Here is a 23762-nt window from a genome sequence, read left to right as displayed (position 1 = left end):
ATGAAATTGTTCATAAGGTATCAATCTCTGGAGATCATTAGGTCATTGGAAGCAAATTCTCAGATTGCTTTTGTTGGACTGTAAATGAGGTGTATTTTTATTTTTTTAAGAGACAGAGTCTCACTTTGTTGCCCTCGGTAGAGTGCCATGGCATCACAGCTCACAGCAACCTCAAACTCTTGGGTTTAGGTGATTCTGTTCCCTTAGCCTCCCAAGCGGCTGGGACTACAGGCGCTCACCACAACGTCCGGCTATTTTTTTGTTGTTGTTGTGGTTGTTGCAGTTTAGCTGGGGCCGAGTTCAAACCCGCCACCCTCAGTATATGAGGCCGGGGCCCTACTCCCTGAGCCACAGGCACCACCCAAGGTGTATTTTTAGTCATCTGCCTTAAGTGTTTCAACTACTACAATGGGATTTGCAAATAGTGATGAAATCTAAGGGGGAAAAAAAAGTCACATCTGAAGTGATCCTGAACCACAAGTTGAGATTTGTTGTAACAGTTAATTTATGGAATAATTTGCATTTAATTGTAGTATGGAGAGCTAAGTATTTGTCTTGAAAGTGGTACTTATAAGTAAATTCATTAATTAGGATTGGGTTTATTAGTGCAAGCCAGTTGAACAAATCCTGACTGGCCATAATCTACGAGCTTTGATAATTAAGTTTGTGAAGGCATCCTAGAAAAAGTACTACATACCTCCTCGCTGAATATCACACCTTGGAAACACTCCATTTGGCCATCTGGTGACTGCAGCGATGCTCATCAATGAGGTACGTAGCACTTTTTCTAAGATGAGTCTGAGAACTTAATTGTTCTCTCATTTACCACAGCAGGTAATACTTAGGACCACTCACAAAACTCCATCACCAGTGAACATTGTCTATGTGCGGTCGCTCAGGGTGCCCCTCTCCAGTCAGCTTCTCCATGTAGGCAGCTCAGGGACCCTCAGAGCCTCAGGGTTCCCCTCTCCAGCAGGCTTCTGGGAATCCTCAGGGTGCCCCTTTCTAGTTAGCTTCTACCGTCTGAGCACCGGGTGGGTCAAAGGCTCAGAGCGGACCTCAGCGCTCGCCCTGCGCGTGCTTCTCTGTGCCCGAAGCCCCGCCCTTTCATCGGCTCTCTCCACCAATCGCAGGCAGCCAGGGCGCCACGCCCTCTCCCGGAGCCGCTCGCGCACGCGCCGTAGGACAAGGCGCCAGGACCCCCGCAGCCGGCGCTGACGCGGGAGCGGGGCGAGGAGCAGGCGATGCAGACTAGGAGAGAGCCGGCTGTGACCCGGCCGGGGTCCCGCGTGGTAGGTGTGGGGCGACCTCCCCCGTCTCTCGGCCGCCTATCCCCCGCCTCTCCTCCCTGCTGCCTTTCACCCTGAGCCCCTGGTTCCCCTGCGTTTCGCCGTCCTCTTGTGTCCTTATCCCCTCTTCCTCGTGTCCTCTCAGTCACCAGCTCCACTTAGGCCCACAGCCGCCCTCCCCCCGCTCCTCCCCTTCTCCTCCACCCTTCCCCGGTTACCCCTTCCTTCTTCCTCTCCTCCTCTTTCCTCCCTTCTCCTCCCTCTTCCCCTCCCCCTACTGCTCCCTTCCCCTCCTCCTTTCCCCATCCCCCTCCTCTTCCATCCCCTCCATCTCCTCCTCGCCCCTCCCTCCCAGGAAGGTCTGCATCCCCCCCACCACTTCTCTGGGGCTTGCCTGGGAGAGTCTCTGCCCAAAGGCACCAACAGGACGGAGAAATTCGAAGGCGCAGAAGGCGTTCCGTGGTGGTTGGAGATGTGGTGGGGACGTGTTCAGGGCAGGTGTTTGCCTGTCCGAACGCACGCAGGGCTCCTTTGCCCCCGGGTATGGAGGGGCGACGACCGCTCCGGGTCCCGCGCACCTGCAGTGCGTGCGTCTGCAGGAGCCCAGAGCTGGAGGCCGGTGCGGGGCCCGCGGCTGAGCTATGCTGTTGGGGACAGTCCCAAGGGCGGCTCGATTGTGTTTTCTCTGTCAGTCTTGCTAAAATTGGAGGCAGAGGTTAATCAAGATCTATCTTTGACAGAAACTCTCATGTTTTGTGTTGGAGAAAAAAAATTCTTTCCTTCTTGTCCTTTAAGCAGTAAATCCAAAGGGGAGGCCGAGGCAGGTGGATCGCCTGAGCTCAAGAGTTTGAGACCAGCCTGAGCAAGAGGAGACCCTGGTCTATACTCAAAATAGGAAAACAAAGGCAGGAGGATCACTTGAGTCCAAGAGTTTTAGGTTGCTGTGGCACTCCACACAGGGCGACAAAGTGAGACTCTGTCTCAAAAAATAATAAGACAAAAAATAAAGTAAGGCAAATATGTAAAGGAATTAAGGAACTAGTTTTATGCACATAGAGCTAAGTCCAGGAAGGGGTATCACTGTTGGATCCTCAGGGTAGATTTTCCATCATCTTCAGGGTGATGTTTTGTACAGTTGTTATCTATGAGCTTTTCATAACCATTTAAATTTAGTATTAAAAAATCATATTATTATGTAGTTACATACAATATTCACATAATATGTAAGAGTGTGTGTGTGTGTGTAGATATATACACCTGTCTGGCCTATACTTTTGTTTTCTTGTTTAGGAATTTTTCCACTTCTCTTCATAAGGGTATAAAGTCAAAGGTGAGAACAGACTGACTTACATGGATATTCCATATTGCATAATATGATAATGTATAAAGTTGAGATAATTCCTATAATCAGCTCTTTTGTTGATAATCAAGTATCAATGTTTTATTCCATACCATTTTAGAAATTTTCATTTTATTTGTTGGGCCCCATGAGAAAAGGACAATGCTACTGGCAAACCAGCACTAAACTAAGTGTAGAACAAAGAAAGATAGAAACGGACTTCATATGTTCTATTTGCTCAACTTGCTCCTTTGGACAACCTCCCCCCCACACTTTGTTAAAGCATTGTTTGGGAGGGTATTTAAAGGGGCCACTTTTTTATAGTTTGCTGAAATGTTTATTCCACCCAGAAAATGTCCAGTTTTATTTTTGTTTGTTTTTTGAGACAGAATGTCACTCTACCCTGGGTAGAATGGTGTGGTGTCATCATAGCTCACAGCAACTTCAAACTCCCGAGCTCACGCAATCCTCTTTGCTCAGCCTCCACAGACTACAGGTGCCTGCCACAAGCGCCTGGCTGGTTTTTCTATTTTTAATAGCGATGGAGTCTCACTCTTTTTTTTTTTTTTTTTTTGTAGAGACAGAGTCTCACTTTATGGCCCTCGGTAGAGTGCCGTGGCCTCACACAGCTCACAGCAACCTCCAACTCCTGGGCTTAAGGGATTCTCTTGCCTCAGCCTCCCGAGTAGCTGGGACTACAGGCGCCCACCACAACGCCCAGCTATTTTTTGGTTGCAGTTCAGCCAGGGCCGGGTTTGAACCCGCCACCCTCGGTATATGGGGCTGGCGCCTTACCGACTGAGCCACAGGCGCCACCTGGAGTCTCACTCTTGCTCAGGCTTATATTGAAATCCTGAGCTCAGGTGATCTACCTACCTCAGCCTCTCAGAGGGCTGAGATTATAGACGTGAGCTACCCCATCCGGCCTCTAATCAGTTATTTTCATGAAGGGTTTGGAAGATACACAGATGCTTGTTTTGACCAAATGATAATGTTCTGATTAGTGATGGAAAACAATGAATTTGTCATTGAATTGGGAACAATTTTGATGCCTCTCAGGCTTTTTTCCTCTTTTAAAAGCATAAGGAAGATCAATTCAGAAAAATCAAAGGCATGATAAATTTTCTGGAATAAAATAATGTTAAGGGCTTGGAGGGAAAGAATAGACACCTTTTGTGTATCAGAGAATGTTCTTTCTGTGGAGGCCTTATCCTGGGTTATTCTGTGAATTAGGCCTTACCATCTGAAATAAGCACAGTGTGGGGGGTGATGGGAAAACTCACTAGAGTAGTGGGAAGGGAATTTAGTTTTCATACTTATATTAATCTATTTCCTTTGAATTCTAGTCTATTATTCTCCCAGTCCACAATGCTGAACCATGGTTGGATGATTGTTTGAGTTCTGTTTTGCACCAGGACTTTGAAGGCACCATGGAGCTCTCTGTGTTTAATGATGCCAGTAAGGTATTTGTGAACTTCCTGTTGGGTGACTTAGACCTGGTATTTAAGTTATGTTTGACTGTTCTGAGTGAATTTTCCTGACCCACCAACCTCATGCTTTCAGGACAAGTCTGGGACTATCATAGACAAATGGAAGGTGAAGCTGGAAAGTTCCGGTATCCATGTGGTCATTGGAGGGCATGATTCTCCTTCTCCCCGAGGAGGTAAGTAATGTGTTTAGTTTATTAAGCTCTAATTTGTGGTTTCTTATCAGTTTGCATACTTAACCTTTTGACTTCGGGTATCAACAATGCCTATAGACTTTCTTTTTTTTTTTTCTTTTTTTGTAGAGACAGAGTCTCACATACCACCCTCAGGTAGAGTGCCGTGGCATCACACAGCTCATAGCAACCTCTAACTCTTGGGCTTACGCGATTCTCTTGCCTCAGCCTCCCGAGCAGCTGGGACTACAGGCGCCCGCCACAACGCCCGGCTATTTTTTTGTTGCAATTTGGCCGGGGCTGGGTTTGAACCCGCCACCCTCGGCATATGGGGCCGGCGCCCTACTCACTGAGCCACAGGCGCTGCCAATGCCTATAGACTTTCAAACAAGATGTTTGGTGCCTGTTCATTTTCAAAATACAAACAAAATTTTATGAGAGTCATGAAAAAGGACCAGTTTCTTTTCTTAGGGTTTCATAATTCTCTGTGTAGAAATCCTTCATCTCTTTTAAAGTTACGTATATTCGTAGGTATTTCATTTGCTTCTACTGTGAAGAGACCTGTGTCTTTGATTAGCTTCTCAACTTAGCTGTTATTGACATATACAAAGGCTACTGATTTGTGGACATTTTTTACCCTGAGATGTTACTATATTTTTTGATCACTTCCAGGAGTCTTGTGGTTGAGTCTTTGGGGTTCTCCAAGTATAAGATCATAGAATTGGCAAAGAGTGAGAGTTTGTCCTCCTTGGCCACCATTTGGATGCCCGTTATATACTTCCTGTTGCCTGATTATATTGGCTAGAACTTTCAGAACTATGCTGAATAAGTAGTGGCAGTAGAGGACATCCTCGCCTGGTTCCAGTTCTAAGTGGAAAAGCTTTCAGTTTTACTTTTATTCAGTATGATATTAGCTGTGGGTTTGTCATAGATGGCTTCAATCAGTTTAAGAAACATGTCACCTGTGCCTATATTCTTGAGTGTTCTTGTTAGAAAAGAATGCTGAATTTTGAGAAGTGGAGCAAGATGGCGGCCGAGTAACAGCTTCCCTGCAACTGGGCATGGTGAGTCTGGGGAGATAAGACTCCAGGCATCTCTGGCTGCTGGGATCTGCCTATAATCATCCCTTTGAGAATACAGGGAGTCAGCAAGGGACTTCTGGTCACCAAGAGGAGGACAAAAACAGTGGAAAAGTGGCAAGTGATTGCATGTGTTCGATTGACCTAATCCTGCCGGCAGCTGTAAGTACAAGAAGCAGTGAGACTGCAAACTGGAAAGGTCTTACCTGTGAACTGTTTCGGTGTTTTTGGTCTTGGCACTCAGTTGAACTGCCTTGGGGGGAGCTTGAGCAGGAGTGTGGAGAACTTGGGCATTGTCTAGGGCCCCAAACTGAACTGCTGAGCTGGATGGAACTAATAGTGTTTCAACTGTGGGTCGAAGGGAGCCATTGTGAGAGAACTGCCCCGGCAAGCTCTGCCCTCAGGGTCGCAGAGCAAGGATCAGGCGGGAACTAGTAACCTAGTGACTGAGCAGCCTAAAGGCGGGGACTGAGCTGCCTTACAGCCTTAACCCTCAGGGGCAGAGTGAGACTGGTTTTGGCACACTGGAGCCTCGGGCTGTTGCCTTGGGTAGAGTTCCATGGAGTGACAGCTCATAGCAACCTCAAACTCCTGGGCTTGGCGCCGCCTGGACCCCCATAAGAGCTGCGTTGTGACCCCTGATCTGCGACCTGCACCTACTGGGCCTCCGCATGCCCTGACCAGGAACTGCAGGAGCCACGCAACCCTGCGTCCTCCCTGCCTCCACACCAGCCCGGTTATCTGGCCAGGGACTCTGGTAGCTGCGAGCCCTCCCTGCCCCTGCACAGAGCCCTTCTCCAGGCCAGAGACTGCTGGAGCCTTGGGCTCTCTGTGCCAAAGTCATTGGGTGCCAGGCACTCCCAGAACCGTGCGCACCACCTCCAGCCCTATTGCTGAATCTGGGTGTGTAACACTCCGGAGCTGCTTCCACAATGAGAACTCCCTGGCTGGGGAAGCCCCAGAGAAACTACACAGGGTCACTCCCTAGAAAGATCCAGCAACAATAGAGTGATCCCGCTGGGGTCTAATCTTGGAGAAACACCTCCTCAACTGTGAGGACAGCCAGAGGCAACGGTGAAAAACAATCATGAGGCAAAATCAACAGAAAAACTCTGGCAATATGAATAGTCAAAGTAGATCATGGCTCAGTCGGTAAGGCGCCGGCCCCATATACTGACGGTGGCGGGTTCAAACCCAGCCCCGGCCAAACTGCAACCAAAAAATAGCCGGGCGTTGTGGCGGGCGTCTGTAGTCCCAGCTACTCGCGAGGCTGAGGCAAGAGAATCGCTTAAGCCCAGGAGTTGGAGGTTGCTGTGAGCTGTGTGAGGCCATGGCACTCTACTGAGGGCCATAAAGTGAGACTCTGTCTCTACAAAAAAAAAAAAAAAAAAAAAAAGTAGATCAACTTCCCCAAGGATCAATGGGGTAGACACAGAACAAGATCCCATACACAAACAAATAGCTGAGATGTTAGAAATCGAATTCAGAATCTGGATAGCAAATAAGATCAAATTAGAATTCCAAGCAGTAACCCAAAAGGTATCTCAAGAATTCAACGAATTCAAAGACGAAATGACCAAAGATTTTTGACACATTGAGACAAGAAGTTGCAGCCCTCAAAAATCTCAGAAACACAGTAGAATCCCTCAGTAACAGAATGGAGCAAGCAGAAGAATGGATTTCTGACATTGAAGACAAAGCTTTTAAACACTCCCAAACTCTCAGAGAGGAAGAGAAATGGAGGGCAAAAACAGATCACTCTGTCAGAGAGCTCTGGGATTATTCAAAGAAAACCAATATTTGTCTTATAGGGATCCCTGAAAGTGATGAAGTGGCTTCAGAAGGCACAGAGTCTCTTCTCCATGAGATTATGAAGGAGAACTTTCCAGACATACCAAGAGATTCTGAAAGTCAGATAGCAGACAGTTTCAGAACTCTAGCACGACACAACCCAAATAAGACATCCCCCAGACACATCATAATCAATTTCACTAAAGTTAATATGAAGGAGAAAATTCTGAAAGCAGGCAGATGAAAGAAAACCATCACCTACAAGGGCAAGAATATTAGAATAACTGTAGATCTCTCTGCTGAAACCTTTCAAGCTAGAAGAGGATGGTCATCGACTTTTAATCTCCTAAAACAAAATAACTTTCAACCCAGGATCCTGTACCCAGCTAAACTGAGTTTCATTTATGGTGGAGAAATTAAATACTTCAATGACATTCGCATGTTGACGAAATTTGCCATAACTAAACCAACTCTCCAGGATATTCTCGGACATATACTCCATAAAGACCAGCGTAATCCTCCACCACAAAAGTAAACCCACCCAGAAAATTTTGATTAAATTCCAACTTCCATAGTCACAAAAGGATTAAAAATGTCCACCGGACTCTCAAAAGGCTTATCAATATTCTCAATTAATATGAATGGTTTAAATTGTCCTCTAAAGAGGCACAGGTTGGCTGACTGGATACAAAAACTCAAGCCAGATATCTGCTGCATACAAGAATCGCATCTTACATTAAAAGACAAATATAGACTCAAAGCGAAGGGATGGTCATCTATACTCCATGCAAATGGAAAGCAGAAAAAAGCAGGCGTTGCAATCCTATTCACAGACACAATAGGCTTTAAACCAACCAAAATAAGGAAGGATAAGGATGGACACTTCATACTTGTTAAAGGCAATACTCAATATGATGAGATCTCAATTATTAATATGCACCCAACCAGAACGCACCTCCATTTATAAGAGAAACTCTAACAGACATGAGCAACTTGATTTCTTCCAGTTCCATAGTAGTTGGAGATTTTAACACCCCTTTAGCAGTGCTGGATAGATCCTCCAAAAAGAAGCTAAGCAAAGAAATTTTAGATTTAAATTTAACTATTCAACATCTGGACTTAACAGACATCTACAGAACATTTCATCCCAACAAAACTGAATGCACATTCTTCTCATCAGCCCACAGAACATACCCCAAAACCGATCACATCCTAGGCCACAAATCTAACCTCAGCAAATTTAAAAATATAGAAATTATTCCTTGCATCTTCTCAGACCATCATGGAATAAAAGTTGAACTCAATAACAATAGGAACCTGCATACCCATACAAACACATGGAAGCTAAACAACCTTATGCTGAAGGATAGATGGGTTATAGATGAGATTAAGAAGGAAATCACCAAACTTTTGGAACAAAACAACAATCAAGACACGAATTACCAGAACCTCTGGGATACTGCAAAGACAGTCCTAAGAGGGAAATTTATAGCACTGCAAGCCTTCTTTAAGAAAACGGAAAGAGAAGAAGTTAATAACTTAATGGGACATCTCAAGCAACTGGAGAAGGAAGAACACTCCAACCCCAAACCCAGCAGAAGAAAAGAAATAACCAAAATCAGAGCAGAATTAAATGAAATTGAAAACAAAAGAATTATACAACAGATCAATACATCCAAAACTTTTTTTTTGAGAAGATCAATAAAATAGATAAACCTTTGGCCAACCTAACCAGGAAAAAAAGAGTAAAATCTCTAATTTCATGAATCAGAAATGGTAACGATGAAATAACAACAGACCCCTCAGAAATTCAAAAAATCCTCAACGAATACCACAAGAAACTCTACTCACAGAAATATGAAAATCTGAAAGAAATCGACCAATACCTGGAAGTACGCCACCTACAAAGACTTAGCCAGAATGAAGTGGAAATGTTGAACAGGCCTATATCAAGTTCTGAAATAGCATCAACTATACAAAATCTCCCTAAAAAGAAAAGCCCAGGACCAGATGGCTTTATGTCAGAATTCTACCAAACCTTTAAAGAAGAACTAGTACCTATATCACTAAACCTCTTCCAAAATATAGAAAAAGAAGGAATATTACCCAACACATTCTATGAAGCAAACATCACCTTGATCCCCAAACCAGGGAAAGACCCAACAAGAAAAGAAAATTATAGACCAATATCACTAATGAATATTGATGCAAAAATACTCAATAAGATCCTAACAAACAGAATCCAACAACACATCAAAAAAATTATACATCACGACCAAGTGGGATTTATCCCAGGGTCTCAAGGCTGGTTCAATATACATAAATCTATAAATGTAATTCAGCGCATAAACATACTAAAAAATAAGGACCATATGATTCTTTCAATTGATGCAGAAAAAGCTTTTGATAATATCCAGCATCTCTTCATGATCAGAACGCTTAAGAAAATTGGTATAAAAGGGACATTTCTTAAACCAATAGAGGCCATCTACAGCAAACCCACAGTCAATATCGTATTGAATGGAGTTAAATTGAAATCATTTCCACTTAGATCAGGAACCAGGCAAGGTTGCCCATTGTCTCCATTGCTCTTTAACATTGTAATGGAAGTTTTAGCCATTGCAATTAGGGAAGAAAAGGCGATAAGGGTATCCACATAGGGTCAGAAGAGATCAAACTTTCACTCTTCGCAGATGATATGATCGTATATCTGGAAAACACTAGGGACTCTACTACAAAACTTTTAGAAGTGATCAAGGAATACAGCAATGTCTCAGGCTACAAAATCAACACCCACAGATCTGTAGCCTTTATATATACCAACAATAACCAAGCCGAAAAAACAGTCAAGGACTCTATTCCTTTCATGGTAGTGCCAAAGAAGATGAAATATTTGGGAGTATACCTAACAAAGGATGTGAAAGATCTCTACCAAGAGAACTGTGAAACTTTAAGAAAAGAAATAGCTGAAGATGTTAACAGATGGAAAAACATACCATGCTCATGGCTGGGAAGAATCAACATTGTTAAAATGTCTATACTACCCAAAGCAATATATAATTTTAATGCAATTCCTATTAAAGCTCCATTGTCATATTTTAAAGATCTTGAAATAATAATACTTCGTTGAATATGGAATCAGAAAACACCTCGAATAGCCAAAACATTACTCAGCAATAAAAACACAGCAGGGGGAATCACGCTACCAGACCTGAGACTGTAGTATAAATCCATAGTGATCAAAACAGCATGGTATTGGCACAAAAACAGAGAAGTAGATGTCTCGAACAGAACAGAGAACCAAGAGATGAATCCAGGTACTTACTGTTATTTGATCTTTGACAAGCCAGTTAAAAACATTCAGTGGGGCTACTCGGGAGGCTGAGGCAAGAGAATCGCTTAAGCCCAGGAGTTGGAGGTTGCTGTGAGCTGTGTGAGGCCACGGCACTCTACCGAGGGCCATAAAGTGAGACTCTGTCTCTACAAAAAAAAAAACATTCAGTGGGGAAAAGATTCCCTATTTAACAAATGGTGCTGGGTGAACTGGCTGGCAACCTGTAGAAGATTGAAACTGGACTCACACCTTTCACCATTAACTAAGATAGACTCTCACTGGATAAAAGATTTAAACTTAAGACATGAAACTATAAAAATACTTGAAGAAAGTGCAGTTAAAACTCTTGAAGGAGTAGGCCTGGGTGAATATTTTATGAGGAGGACTCCCCAGGCAATTGAAGCAGTATCAAAAATACACTACTGGGACCTGATCAAACTAAAAAGCTTCTGCACAGCCAAGAACATAGTAAGTAAAGCAAGCAGACAGCCCTCAGCCCCAAGCAGACAGCCCTCAGAATGGTATATTTGCAGGTTATACCTCTGATAAAGGTCTAATAACCAGAATCCACAGAGAACTCAAACATATTAGGAAGAAAAGGACACAGGATCCCATAGCAGGGTGGGCAAGAGACTTGAAGAGAAACTTCTCTAAAGAAGACAGACGCACGATCTACAAACATATGAGAAAAAGCTCATCATCCTTAATCACCAGAGTAATGCAAATCAAAACTACTTTGAGATATCACCTAACCCCAGTAAGAGTAGCCCACATAACAAAATCCCCAAACCAGAGATGTTGGCGTGGATGTGGAGAAAAGGGCACACTTCTACATTGCTGGTGGGAATGCACACTAATACATTCCTTCTGGAAGGATGTTTGGAGACTACTTAGAGACTTAAAAATAGACCTGCCATTTGATCCTATAATTCCTTTACTAGGTTTACACCCAGAAGAGCAAAAATCACAATATAACAAAGACATCTGTACCAGAATGTTTATTGCAGCCCAATTCATAATTGCTAAGTCACGGAAGAAGCCCGAGTGCCCATCAACCCATGAATGGACTAGCAAATTGTGGTACATGTATACCATGGAATATTATGCAGCCTTAAAGAAAGATGGAGACTTTACCTCTTTCATGTTTACATGGATGGAGCTGGAACATATTCTTCTTAGCAAAGTATCTGAGGAATGGAAGAAAAAAGTATCCAATGTACTTACCCCTACTAGGAAGCTAAATTATAGCTTTCACATGAAGGCTATAACCCAACTATAGCACAAGACTATAAGGAAAGGGCCAGTGAAGCAGAAGGGAGGGGGGAGGTTAGGGTGGGTGAGGGTAATGGGTGGGGCCACACCTACAATACGTCTTAGAATTGTCTACATACAATAAGAATATGCCATGAAGGCTATGTTGAATAGTTTGATGAGAATATTTCAGATTGTATATGAAACCAGCACATTGTACCCCTTGATTGCACTAATGTACACAGCTATGATTTAATAATAATAAAAAAAATAAAAGAATGGAAAAAGAAAGAATGCTGAATTTTATCAAATCCTTTTCTGCATCTATTGAGAGGATCACATGGTCTTTGTTTTTGCTTCTGTTGATAAGGTGAATTATATTTATGGATTTGTATATGTTAAACTAGCCTGGCATCTCTGGGATGAAGCCTACTTGATCATGATGTGTAATTTTTTTTTTTTTTTTTTTGAGACAGAGTCTCATTATGTGACCCTTGGTAAATTACCCTGGGGTCATAGCTCACAGCAACCTCAAACTCCTGGGCTAAAGCAATTCTCTTGCCTCAGCCTTCCAAGTAGCTGGGACTATAGGTTCCTGCCACAGTGCCCATCTATTTTTATTTTATTTTATTTTTTTATTATTTATTGAGATAGAGTTTCACTTGGTCACCCTCAGTAGAGGGCCGTAGCAACCTCAAACTTTTTGGTTCAAGCAGTCCTCTTGCCTCAGCCTCTCAAGTAGCTGGGATTATAGGCACCCACCATACCACCTATTTTTAGAGACGGGGTCTCATTCTTGCTCAGGCTGGTCTCAAACTAATGAACTCAAGCCATTCACTTGTCTTGGCCTCCCAAGTTCTGGGATTACAGGTGTGAGTCACTGTGCCCGGCCCCAATTTTTTTGTGTGTGTACCTGTGATCTATTGGCTAAAATTTTGTTGAGGATTTTTGCATCTATATTTATTAGTGAAATTGGTCTGTAGTTCTCCTTTTCAGAAGACATTAACAAATGGAAGAGCATACTATACTCCTGGCTGGAAAGAATCAACATTGTTTAAATGTTCATACTTTCCAAAGCAGTCTACAGAGTAAATGCCATTCCCATTAAAATACCAACATCACACTTTGAAGGTGTGGAAAAAATAGTCATTCGTTTTGTATGAAACCAGGAAAAAAAACATATAGCATTGGCAATTCTTAGTAATAAGAACAAAGCCGGAGGCATCACCCTACCAGACTTTAGGCTATATTACAAGTCCACAGTGATCAAAACAGCATGGTACTGGCACAAAAATAGAGACGTAAACATTTGGGACCAAATAGAAAACCAAGAGTTGAAACCAATCTCTTATAGCCATCTGATCTTAACAAACCAAACAAAAGCATATACTGGGGGGAAAAAAATCCCTATCCAATAAATGGTGCTGGAAGAACTGGATAACCACTTGTAAAAGACTGGAACTGGCCCCACACCTTTCACCACTTCTAAAAATTGATTCAAGATGGATAAAAGATTTAAATCTAAGACATGAAACAATATGGATTTTTTTTTTACAGTTTTGACTGGGGCTGGGTTTGAACCCACCACCCCTGGTATATGGGGCCGGCGCCCTACTCCTTGAGCCACAGGTGCCGCCCTAAGACAAGAAACAATAAAAATTCTAGAAGAAAATGTGGAAAAAACTTTTAAAGATGTCTGCCTGAGGAAAAATTTTATGAAGAAGACTTCTGTGGCAATTGCAACCACAACAAAAATAAACAAATGGGACTTAATTAAACTGAAAAGCTTTTGCACAGTTAAGGACACAATAATCAAAACAAATAACATTCAGAATGTGAAAAGATATTTGCATATTATTACGAATCTGACAAAGGGTTGATAACTAGGATCTATAGAGAACTCAAATTAACAAAAAAGCTAACAACTCCATATATTATTGGGCAAGAGACATGAATAGAACCTTCCTAAGGAAAACAGACAAACGGCTAACAACATGAAAAATGCTCATTGCCCCTAATCATTAGAGAAATGCAAATCAAAACCACCCTGAGATATCACCTAATCCCAGTAAGATTAGCCCACATCACAAAGTCCAAGAGTTGCAGATGCTAGTGGGGATGTGGAGAGAAAGTGTAACACTTTTACATTGCTGGTGGGACTGCAAACTCATACAACCTCTTTGGAAATTAGTATGGAAAATCCTCAAAGAACTTGAATTACACCTCTCATTTCACCCTGCAATCCCACTATTAGGTGGGATTAAGAAAAAAATCATTTTATCATTAGGACATTTACAGTTGATTATTTATCGCAGCTCAATTTACAACCACCAAGATCTGGAAATAACCTAAATGTCCATCAACTCAAGAATGGATTAACAAACCCTGGTATAGGTATACCATGGAGTACTATTCAGCCATAAGAAAGATAGTGACTTCACATCTTTTGTATTAACCTGGATGGAGGTGAAACATAATCTCAGTAAAGTATCACAAGAATGGAAAAGCAAATACCCATTGTACTCAATACTAATTAATGTTAAGCCAATAGACAATCTAATTCATGCCCACATAGGAGAAAAACTCATTCAAGTTGGGGGGATGAGGAGCCTATGTATTTCTTACTGTTACAGATGTTGCATTTTCATGGTCATGAACAGACAGCACTTTTGTGTATCCTAAGGATTGTTCTGATCACTACAGGATCCCTATGCACCTTGATTGGCAGGTTTCACTCACCATAGGCAAAGGGTTAAATAGTTTTATGTTGTTCAAATACTAGAAAAAAGTATCCTAATGATAGTGGGTTTACTACTTATTAAGAACCTGCTAGACCTAAATTTCTTGTTCTTTGGTAATTATTGAAGCTATAGTCTAAATCAGTGGTTCTCAACCTGTGGGTTGTTACCCCTTTGGGGGTCAAATGACCCTTTCACAGGGGTCACCTAAATATATCCTGCATATCAGATATTTACATTACAATTCATAACAGTAGCAAAATTACGGTTATGAGGTAGCAATGAAAATAATTTTATGGTTGGTGATCACCACAACATGAGGAACCATATTAAAGGGTCGTGGCATTAGGAAGCTTGAGAACCATTGGTCTAAATGTTTGTGTCCATTCCAAATTCACATGGTGAAATCTAATTCTCAGTATGATAGTATTAGGAGGTGGGGACTTTGGGAAGTGATTAGGTCATGAGGATGGACCTTCAGGAATGACATTAGTACCTTATAAAAGAGGCTCTCTCACCCCTGTGAACCAGGAAGTAGGCCCTCACCAGACACTGAATCTTCCAGTACCTTAATCTTGGGCTTCCTAGCCCCCAGAACTGTGAGAAATAAATTTACGTTGTTTATAAACCACTCCATCTATGCTGTTCTGTTATGACACACAGATTACTCCACCCCTGTACAACCACTAATCTACTTTCTGTCTCTGTAGATTTGCTTATTCTGGACATTTCATATAAACGGTGTCATTTAATATGTGTTGTTTTGTAACTGACTTTCATTTAGCATGATGTTTTAAGGTTCATCTATGTTATAGCATATATCAGTACTTCATTCTTCTTTATGGGAGAATAATATTCATTTGTCTTAATATGAATATGCCATATTTTATTTATTTGTTCACCAGTTCATGGATATTTGGGTTTTTCTGGTTTTTGCCTCTTGTGAATGCTGCTCATATTGATACTGGATTTCGTCTTCAGTAGGTTCTTGGTCTTGGTGATTCGAAGAATGAATCCATGGACCACAGATCAGTGGTAAGACAGGATTTAATTACAGAAAAAAAAAAAAAATACAAAAACACCTAAGCTCCTGGCAGAGAGAACCCAGGTGGGAAGGGAGAGGAAGCTGTCTCGCTCCCTCTCTGTTTCTCTCCAGGCTCTTTGTGCAGGGCATGGTGGCCTGATATCCTCTGTGGTTACAGTCAACCAGAACTCAGTTACATTTATCTCAGTAGCAAAGGAATGGCAACAATCCCTTTCATTCCCAGGCCTAGGAAACTTACATGAAATTGACCAGGCCTAGGAAATGGACTGCGGGTCAAGTGCAAGGAGAGGGAAACTTAAGGTGCTGGTGTCTCCCCAGCAGTTGTCTGGCCCCTCAGGCTACTGGAGCCTCCTATGGGCCCCCCTGCCTACTCTGTAGCCCTCTGGTTCCTGTGCCAGGGTGGAGGCTGCAGGCGCCACCTGTCCTGTATCAGTATGAACATTTGTGTACAAGTTTTTTTTTTGTACCTTGGATTTCAAATCCTTTGGATATGTATCTTGGAGTAGAATTTCTGGGTCATGTTGTAATTCTGTTTAACATACTAAAGAACTACCAAGCCGCTTTCCGCCGTAGCCATACCATTTCACATTCTCACCAGCTATATAGGAGGGTTCCAGTTTCTCCCTGTCCTCATCAACATTTGTTTTCTGTTTTGTTTTTATAGCCATGCTAGTGGATATGAAATGGTCTCCCATTCTGGATTTGCATTTTCCCCTGTTGACTAATGTTGTTGAGTATCTTTTCATATGCTTGTTGGCCATTTACTGCATGGGGTTGAAGAGGTAGAGGCGGGCCAGGTGATGAACTTTCAGGTAATGGATAGCTTCCTATAGACTTTAGGAGCCATGTCTTTTTTTGAAATAATGGTCCTCTACTTTGTTTGCATGTTAGAATCACCCAGGCAGCTTTAAAAAACCTGAACCTGAGTTTTGCCTGAAGATATTCTCATGGAATTGGTCCTGGGTGCAGTCTGGGTATTAGGATTTTAAAGCATCCCAAGAGATTCCGAGGCATATCCTGGGTCAAGAACCAGTGCCTTAAAATATTCTCTGTAAGATTTACTAATAGACTTTACTCCATTTTCTAATAGACTTGGTCCTGGAGGAATTTCATCACCCCAGTGTATTTTCAGAGCAGGCAGGCTGGAGGTTTGGGGTCCCCCTGGAGGACCCCCGTGTGAGGCTTTGATTGGGTCTGCATCTGTGTCCTGCTCAAATCCAACCTGTAACACACACAAACGCAGGCTCTCAGCAACTGCTCCGCTATTTCTAGGGTAGATTGGATGGATGGAGAGGTCTGTGTGGGTTGCAGGGTAGGCTTGGTGCATTCAGGGTGGCTCTCAGAGAGTGATGACTGGGAGAGACAAATCCTGCTGTCCCTAGACACTCGGTCTCTGTTTGTTGTTTCTTTCAGTTTTCTGGGCTGTCAAGGTGATTGGTGGCAGCCACACCTTGGCCATGGCTCTCACTCACTGATCCTTGGCCTATTCATCGCCTCTTGTGAGCTCATGCATTACTTGGAGGCAGGGACTGTCCTAGTGCCATGAAGATATTAATTGATTTATTCAAATTTAACATACCTATGTGGAGCAAAGCTGGGGGCTGAGGCCAGAATGTCTTTTTAGAGCTCCTGGTGGCCACCTCAGGTGACAACAGACCTTTCTGAACTATTTTGGCTGTCCTCAAAACAGTTTTGCTGCTTCATGAAAGTAGGTTAAAAGGCATGTCCTGCCAAACTGAGGGTACTGAGGGTGGGATTATCTTTGCCCAATGCAGCTTCCTGCCAACATGAAATTCATTTTGTTTTTGTTTTTATGCGGGGGGCCAAATAGAGGGTAGACCTTGGTGAAAGTGAGTTACAGCACAGTTGGGCTTCAGAGAATGAAACAGAATCTTGTTTTAAAATATGCTCCCCACCCTGTCCACATCACATTCCTAACAAGTAGTACCCAGGGTACCTGTATAAGAAAACGGAAAGGTAAATAAAACATTTAAGAAAAATGTTTAAATCAAGGTAATTTTAAAAAGTTGATCCTTTAAAAGAAGGAGTATCTATTATTAGATTATTAAGTGTGAAATGGCCAATTTCCTTAAGTACTGTTTGACATTTGATATCTCTAACATTTCGATGATTCTTGTTTTTTTTTTTTTTAATTGTGAAGGTATGTCCTCATTCTTTCGAATAAATGTTTTGGCTTGTAATTATCTTCCATATTTTTTCTAGCGGTATTCTTGTGAAACCATGGATAAATCAAAAATTTGTGCTTTTTTTTTTTTTTTTTTTTAATGTGAGTTCCATTGTGAAACCAAGCAGCACAAACAGTTTGAAATATCAATGAAGCATTTGGGAAGGATGTGGCTAATGAACATGCAGCATGTTGGTAGTTTGAGAATTTCTATTCTGGTGATTTTAATCTTGAAAATGAGCCACGTGGGCTCAGTGCCCATAGCTCAGCGGTTAGGGGTCCAGCCACAAACATCCAGGCAGGGGGGTTCCAGCCTGGCCTAGGCCTGCTAAACAACAATGACAACTGCAACAAAAAAATAGCTGGGTGTTGTGGTGGGTGCCTATAGTCCCAGCTGCTTGGGAGGCTGAGGCAAGAGAATTGCTTAAGCCCAAGAGTTTGAGGTTGCTGTGAGCTGTGACGCCATGGTACTCTACCAGGGCTACATAGTGAAACTCTGTCTCAAAAAAACAAAAAAGAAGAGGCTTCTTGCCCACCCTCCTTTGTGCACCGTCCTGCCAGAGCCAACTGGCCAGCCTGGCTCCCCTCCCTGGCCCCGACAGGTGGGGGGACAACCCTGAGGAGGCAGGGAGGGGAGGGCTGGGCCGGCAGGCGGGCGGCATCAAGTGGGTGAAGATGCCGCCGAACTTCTGTGCTGCCCCCAACTGCACGTGGAAGAGCATTCAGTCCGACCTGGCCTTCTTCAGGTTCCTTTGGGATCTGGCCAGATACCAGAAGTGGGTGGAGAATTGTAGGAGAGCCGACTTAGAAGATAAAAACACCTGATCAACTAAATAAACTATCGATTATGTGCCAAACACTTTGAGACCTCTATGATCTATAGAACTAGCCCTTATAGGACAGTTCTTCGAGATAATGCAATGCCAACAATATTTGATCTTACCAGCAATTTGAACAATCCACACAGTAGACACAGAAAATGAATAAAAGAGTGAAGATGAAATCAGGACTCTGAAACAGAAAAAAATTGATGAAACTTCTGAACAGGAACAAAAACATAAAGAAACCAGTAACAACAATGCTCAGAACCCCAGTGCAGAAGAGTGGGGTGAAGAACAGGATGAGGACATTTTACCTCTAACCCTTGAAGAGAAGGAAAACAAAGAATATCTAAAATCTCTATTTGAAATTTTGATTCTTATGGGAAAACAAAACATGCCTCTAGATGGACATGAGGCTGATGAACTCCCAGAAGGTCTCTTTACTCCTGATAACTTTCAAGCACTGCTGGAGTGCCAGATAAATTCTGGTGAAGAGGTTCTGAGATAGCACTTTGAGACAACAGCAGTTAACACATTGTTTTTGTTCAAAAATACAGCAGAAACAGAGCTGCATTCAGGAAGAAACTCTTAGGACAGTGAGAGACTCATGCTTCTTTTCTCTCATCACAGATGATGTAGTGGACATAGCAGGCAAAGAGCACCTACTGGTGCTGGTGAGGTTCAGGGATGAATCTCATAAGCTGAGAGAGGAATTTGTGGGCTTCCTGCCTTATGAAGCCAATGCAGAAATTTTGGCCATGAAATTTCACTACAATAACTGAGAAGTGGGTGTTAAATATGGAGTATTGTCATGGCCAGGCTTACATTGTGTCCAGTGGATTTTCTTCCGAAATGAAAGTTGTTGCTTCTAGACTTCTAGAGAAATATCCCCAAGCTATCTACACACTTTGCTCTTCCTGTGCCTTAAATATATGGTTGGCAAAATCGGTGCCTGTTATGGGAGTATCTGTTGCATTGGGAACAATTGAGGAAGTTTGTTCTTTTTTTCATCGATTACCACAACTGCTTTTAGAACTTGACAATGTAATTTCTGTTCGTTTTCAGAACAGTGAAGAAAAGGCTAAAGAACTGAAGGAAATTTGCCATTCTCAGTGGACAGGAAGGCATGATGCTTTTGAAGTTTTAGTGGACCTCCTGCAAGCACTTGTTTTATGTTTGGATGGTATAAATAGTGATACAACTGTGAGGTGGAATAACTGTATAGCTGGCCAAGCATTTGTCCTTGGTAGTGCAGTAACAGATTTTGATTTCATTGTTACTATTGCTGTTCTTTTTTTTGTTTTTTGGCCGGGGCTAGGTTTGAACCTGCCACCTCCGGCATATGGGACCGGCGCCCTACTCCTTGAGCCACAGGCGCTGCCCAACTATTGCTGTTCTTAAAAATGTCCTCTCTTGGGCGGTGCCTGTGGCTCAGTGAGCAGGGCGCCGGCCCCATATACCTAGGGTGGCGGGTTCAAACCCAGCCCCAGCCAAACTGCAACAAAAAAAAAATAGCTGGGCGTTGTGGCGGGCGCCTGTAGTCCCAGCTACTAGGGAGGCTGAGGCAGGAGAATCGCCTAAGCCCAGGAGTTGGAGGTTGCTGTGAGCTGTGTGACGCCATGGCACTCTACTGAGGGCAATAAAATGAAACTCTGTCTCTACAAAAAAAAAAAAAAAATGTCCTCTCTTAGCCGGGCGTTGTAGCGGGTGCCTGTAGTCCCAGCTGCTCGGGAGGCTGAGGCAAGAGAATCGCGTAAGCCCAAGAGTTAGAGGTTGCTGTGAGCCGAGTGACGCCACGGCACTCTACTCGAGGGCGGTACAGTGAGACTCTGTCTCTACCAAAAAAAAAAAAAAAATGTCCTCTCTTTCACAAGGGCCTTTGGAAAAAATCTCCAGGGGCAAACCTCTGATGTCTTCTTTGCAGCCAGTAGCTTGAGTGCAGTGCTGCATTCACTCAATGAAGTGATGGAAAATATTGAAGTTTATCATGAGATTTGGTTTGAGGAAGACACAAATTTGGCAACTAAACTTCATATTCAGATGAAGCTCCCTGGGAAGTTCCACAGAGCTCAGCAAAGTATCTTGGAACCTCAACTAACTTCTGAGAGTTACTGTAAAGAAACCCTAAGTGTTCCAACAGTGGAACACATTATCTAGGAACTTAAAGATATTTTCTTCCAGAACACCTGAGACAAAGAGACGAGCCAACAAGTAAGTTTCTAGAGAGAGAACGAAGTTCCATACACAGTTTCGAGAATCAGAATGATACCAGACTTTACAACAACAATACTGGAAGCTAAAAGACAACAGAACTATGGCATTCGAGATTCTGAGGAACCTGCTATTCATTGCAGAATTCTTTACCCAGGCCTGTAGTCATTTTAATGGTTGATTCCTTGAAGCTTTGAATAAACTTGCCTAAACTAAGAAAAAAAAAAAAAAGACATATTCTCAGAGCAGCACCTCAAAGCTCTTAAATGCTTGTCTCTAGTACCCTTAGTCATGGGTCAACTCAAATTCAATACCTCAGAGGAACACCATGCTGATGTGTACAGCAGTGATTTACCCAATCCTGACACACTTTCAGCTGAACTTCATTGTTGGAGAATTAAATGGAAACACAGAGAAAAAGATATTGAGCTTCCATCCACTGTTTATGAAGCCCTTCACCTGCCTGACATCAAGTTTTTTCCTAATGTGTAGGCATTGCTGAAGGTCCTGTGTATTCTTCCTGTGATGAAGGTTGAGAATGAGCATTATGAAAATGGACGAAAACATCTTAAAGCATACTTGAGGAACATTTTGACAGACCAAAGGTCGAGTAACTTGGCTTTGCTTAACATAAATTTTGATATTAAACATGATGTGGATTTAATGGTGGACACATATATCAAACTCCATACAACTAAGTCAGAGCTTCCTGCAGATAATCCACAAACCATTGAAAATACCTAAGAGACTTTAAATATATTTAAAGGCTTTCTCTTGTATTTGATATTTGAAAGAAGAGCTGTCGGTGAATGTGGCCACTAAATCACTGAATATCTTTGCCTGTAGACCTTTAGCCTTTGATAATCTACCTAGTGGAATGACCCCTGTTGAATGCTAATCCTTTGAAGATCTATTTGTTCTTCCAGAAGAGAGCATTAAAAGTGCCATCTTTCACTTTTTTGTGATCTCTGCTACTGACACTGTTAAATTGTTTTAGTTAAGTCAATTTAGACATAACATTTACTATCACAGTAGACCCACCTCAGGTATTGAGTTGTCAGCCTGGCTGGGGCCCCACTCTTGAGCACCTGCTCCACACCTGAGATCCTACTGTGCGCCCTGTCCTCTGATGTCAGAGTGCTTCTGGAGAAAAGCAGGAACACCCCGCCCACATCCACTGAGACACATTTCATGTACAGTTACCCTGGCAACACCAAAGCAAATGGTCTCTCAATACGAGCTTCTAAAAATGCCAGGTTTTAAGTATGAATGTCTGATTTTGAATCAAAAGTTTAGTTTATCATATCTCAAACAAGAAGCAGTACAATTAATCAAAGACTGTGCTGAAACTATCGATACAGTTTTGCCATCTTAACAGTAGCTTGGGTATGACAGCAGTGAACCCTGGAGAATGGCAATGAAATTGCAAAAGGTGTTTTCCACAGCTTATTGAGAATTGAGTATTTTTCCTTGCAAGAAGTGCTCCAAAGTCTGGAATAAGCGGCAGTTACGCAGTACAAGGTCTGGAGAATATAGTGGGTGACAGAGAGTGTCCAAGTCCAGCTTCTGTAGTCTGAGCGGCAATGCTCGTGTGACTGGAGTGCTGTCTTGCAAGAGGACTGGCCTATCTCTATTGACCAATCTTGGCTGCAACCTCCCCAATATTTCATCCAGTTGGTTGCAGTAATTGACTAACCAGGTGGATAATTCTAGCACTGGACAACCAATAGCCCCCATTAGCTTTGTTTGATAAATATTTGGTTTTGGACTGTTTAGCACTTCATCTTTTTTTATTGTTTCAGGTTAATTGAGGATACAAATAAGTAGGTTATACTGTTTGCATTTGTTTGGTAAAGTCCCTCTTATAATTGTGTCCCACCCCCAAGAGGTGTGTCACACACCCTAACATTGTGACCCTTAAGTGGGAGCACCCCATCCCCATCCCTCCCCCCCACTCTCTCGTTCCCTTGCTCCCCACCTTGAATTGATTTGAGTTTTTCTCTTATGTGGGTATGTATTAGACCATCTACTGGCTTCATATTAGAATTGAGTACATTGGATTCTTGCTGCTGAGTCATAAGATAAGGCTTTTCTAAATATAATCTTCACACACACATGGCATCACACCTGATCCTGATGACAACGTTGATGATCCCATTATACAAACTCTGCCAGATAGGCAGTTGTATGATGTTTTGAACTCCTTTCTAATCTCATGTATAGAAAGAAATAGGTATTCAATTGCCTTAAAGGACAGTGTCTGAATCCTAAACCAGAAAATAGTCAATTTCCCAAATGGAAAGTATCCTCAGGCTGTCCCCCACCCACCCCTGCCAATCTTTCCCACTTCCCAAGCTGTGTTGGTCATTGTTGCTGGCTGCCTTTTTTTGTCTGTGTCTCCACACAACTCAGACTTCAGTCTCACTGCCCACGATTAGCAATAGTGGCCTGTTTCTCTCCATACCCTTGGAGTCTAGGCACAGTATAAGAACTCAATAAATGCATCCTGACTATTGAGCCAAGTCTCGATAGAATTCCCATGGAATGGAGCAAATATGCAGAGTAAATCCCAGATGCCAATGAAAGGAAATCTGGCAGAGGCACCTGCATTTTGCTTAGACAGAAACCAGCAGACCCAGGACAGAATCCAGAAGCCCTGGATCTGTCAGTCAATCAGTGACCCTAAGACAACAAGAACTCGATCTCACAGCAGTGGAAAACACGGTGGGTTTTGTTCTGAATGTAACAGTGGCACCAATTTTTTTTTTTTTTTTTTTTTGTAGAGGCAGAGTCTCACTTTATGGCCCTTGGTAGAGTGCCGTGGCCTCACACAGCTCACAGCAACCTCTAACTCCTGGGCTTAAGCGATTCTCTTGCCTCAGCCTCCCGAGTAGCTGGGACTACAGGCGCCCGCCACAACGCCCGGCTATTTTTTGGTTGCAGTTTGGCCGAGGCGGGTTTGAACCCACCACCCTCGGTATATGGGGCCGGCGCCTTACCGACTGAGCCACAGGCACCG

General features: G+C 42.8%; 1 protein-coding gene across 4 annotated transcripts in view; it reads left to right on the top strand.

Moving 5' to 3' along the window:
* The first annotated feature begins 1170 nt into the window (after positions 1 to 1170).
* The window catches only part of B3GNTL1 (UDP-GlcNAc:betaGal beta-1,3-N-acetylglucosaminyltransferase like 1), a 114483-nt gene continuing 91891 nt past the window's right edge, over positions 1171 to 23762 (top strand). For all 4 annotated transcript variants that reach the window (XM_053569266.1, XM_053569267.1, XM_053569264.1 and 1 more), the window contains exons 1-3: positions 1171 to 1292; positions 3975 to 4091; positions 4192 to 4291. In XM_053569266.1, coding sequence (XP_053425241.1) covers positions 1245 to 1292; positions 3975 to 4091; positions 4192 to 4291 — 265 coding nt within the window. In that variant the 5' untranslated portion in view covers positions 1171 to 1244. The remainder of the gene's footprint in view (positions 1293 to 3974; positions 4092 to 4191; positions 4292 to 23762) is intronic.

The sequence above is a fragment of the Nycticebus coucang genome, chromosome 18 (assembly GCF_027406575.1).
Source record: "Nycticebus coucang isolate mNycCou1 chromosome 18, mNycCou1.pri, whole genome shotgun sequence".
Taxonomy (NCBI): domain Eukaryota; kingdom Metazoa; phylum Chordata; class Mammalia; order Primates; family Lorisidae; genus Nycticebus; species Nycticebus coucang.
The sequence above is the reverse complement of the archived record's forward strand: the minus strand, read 5'-3'. Positions and strand labels throughout refer to the sequence as shown.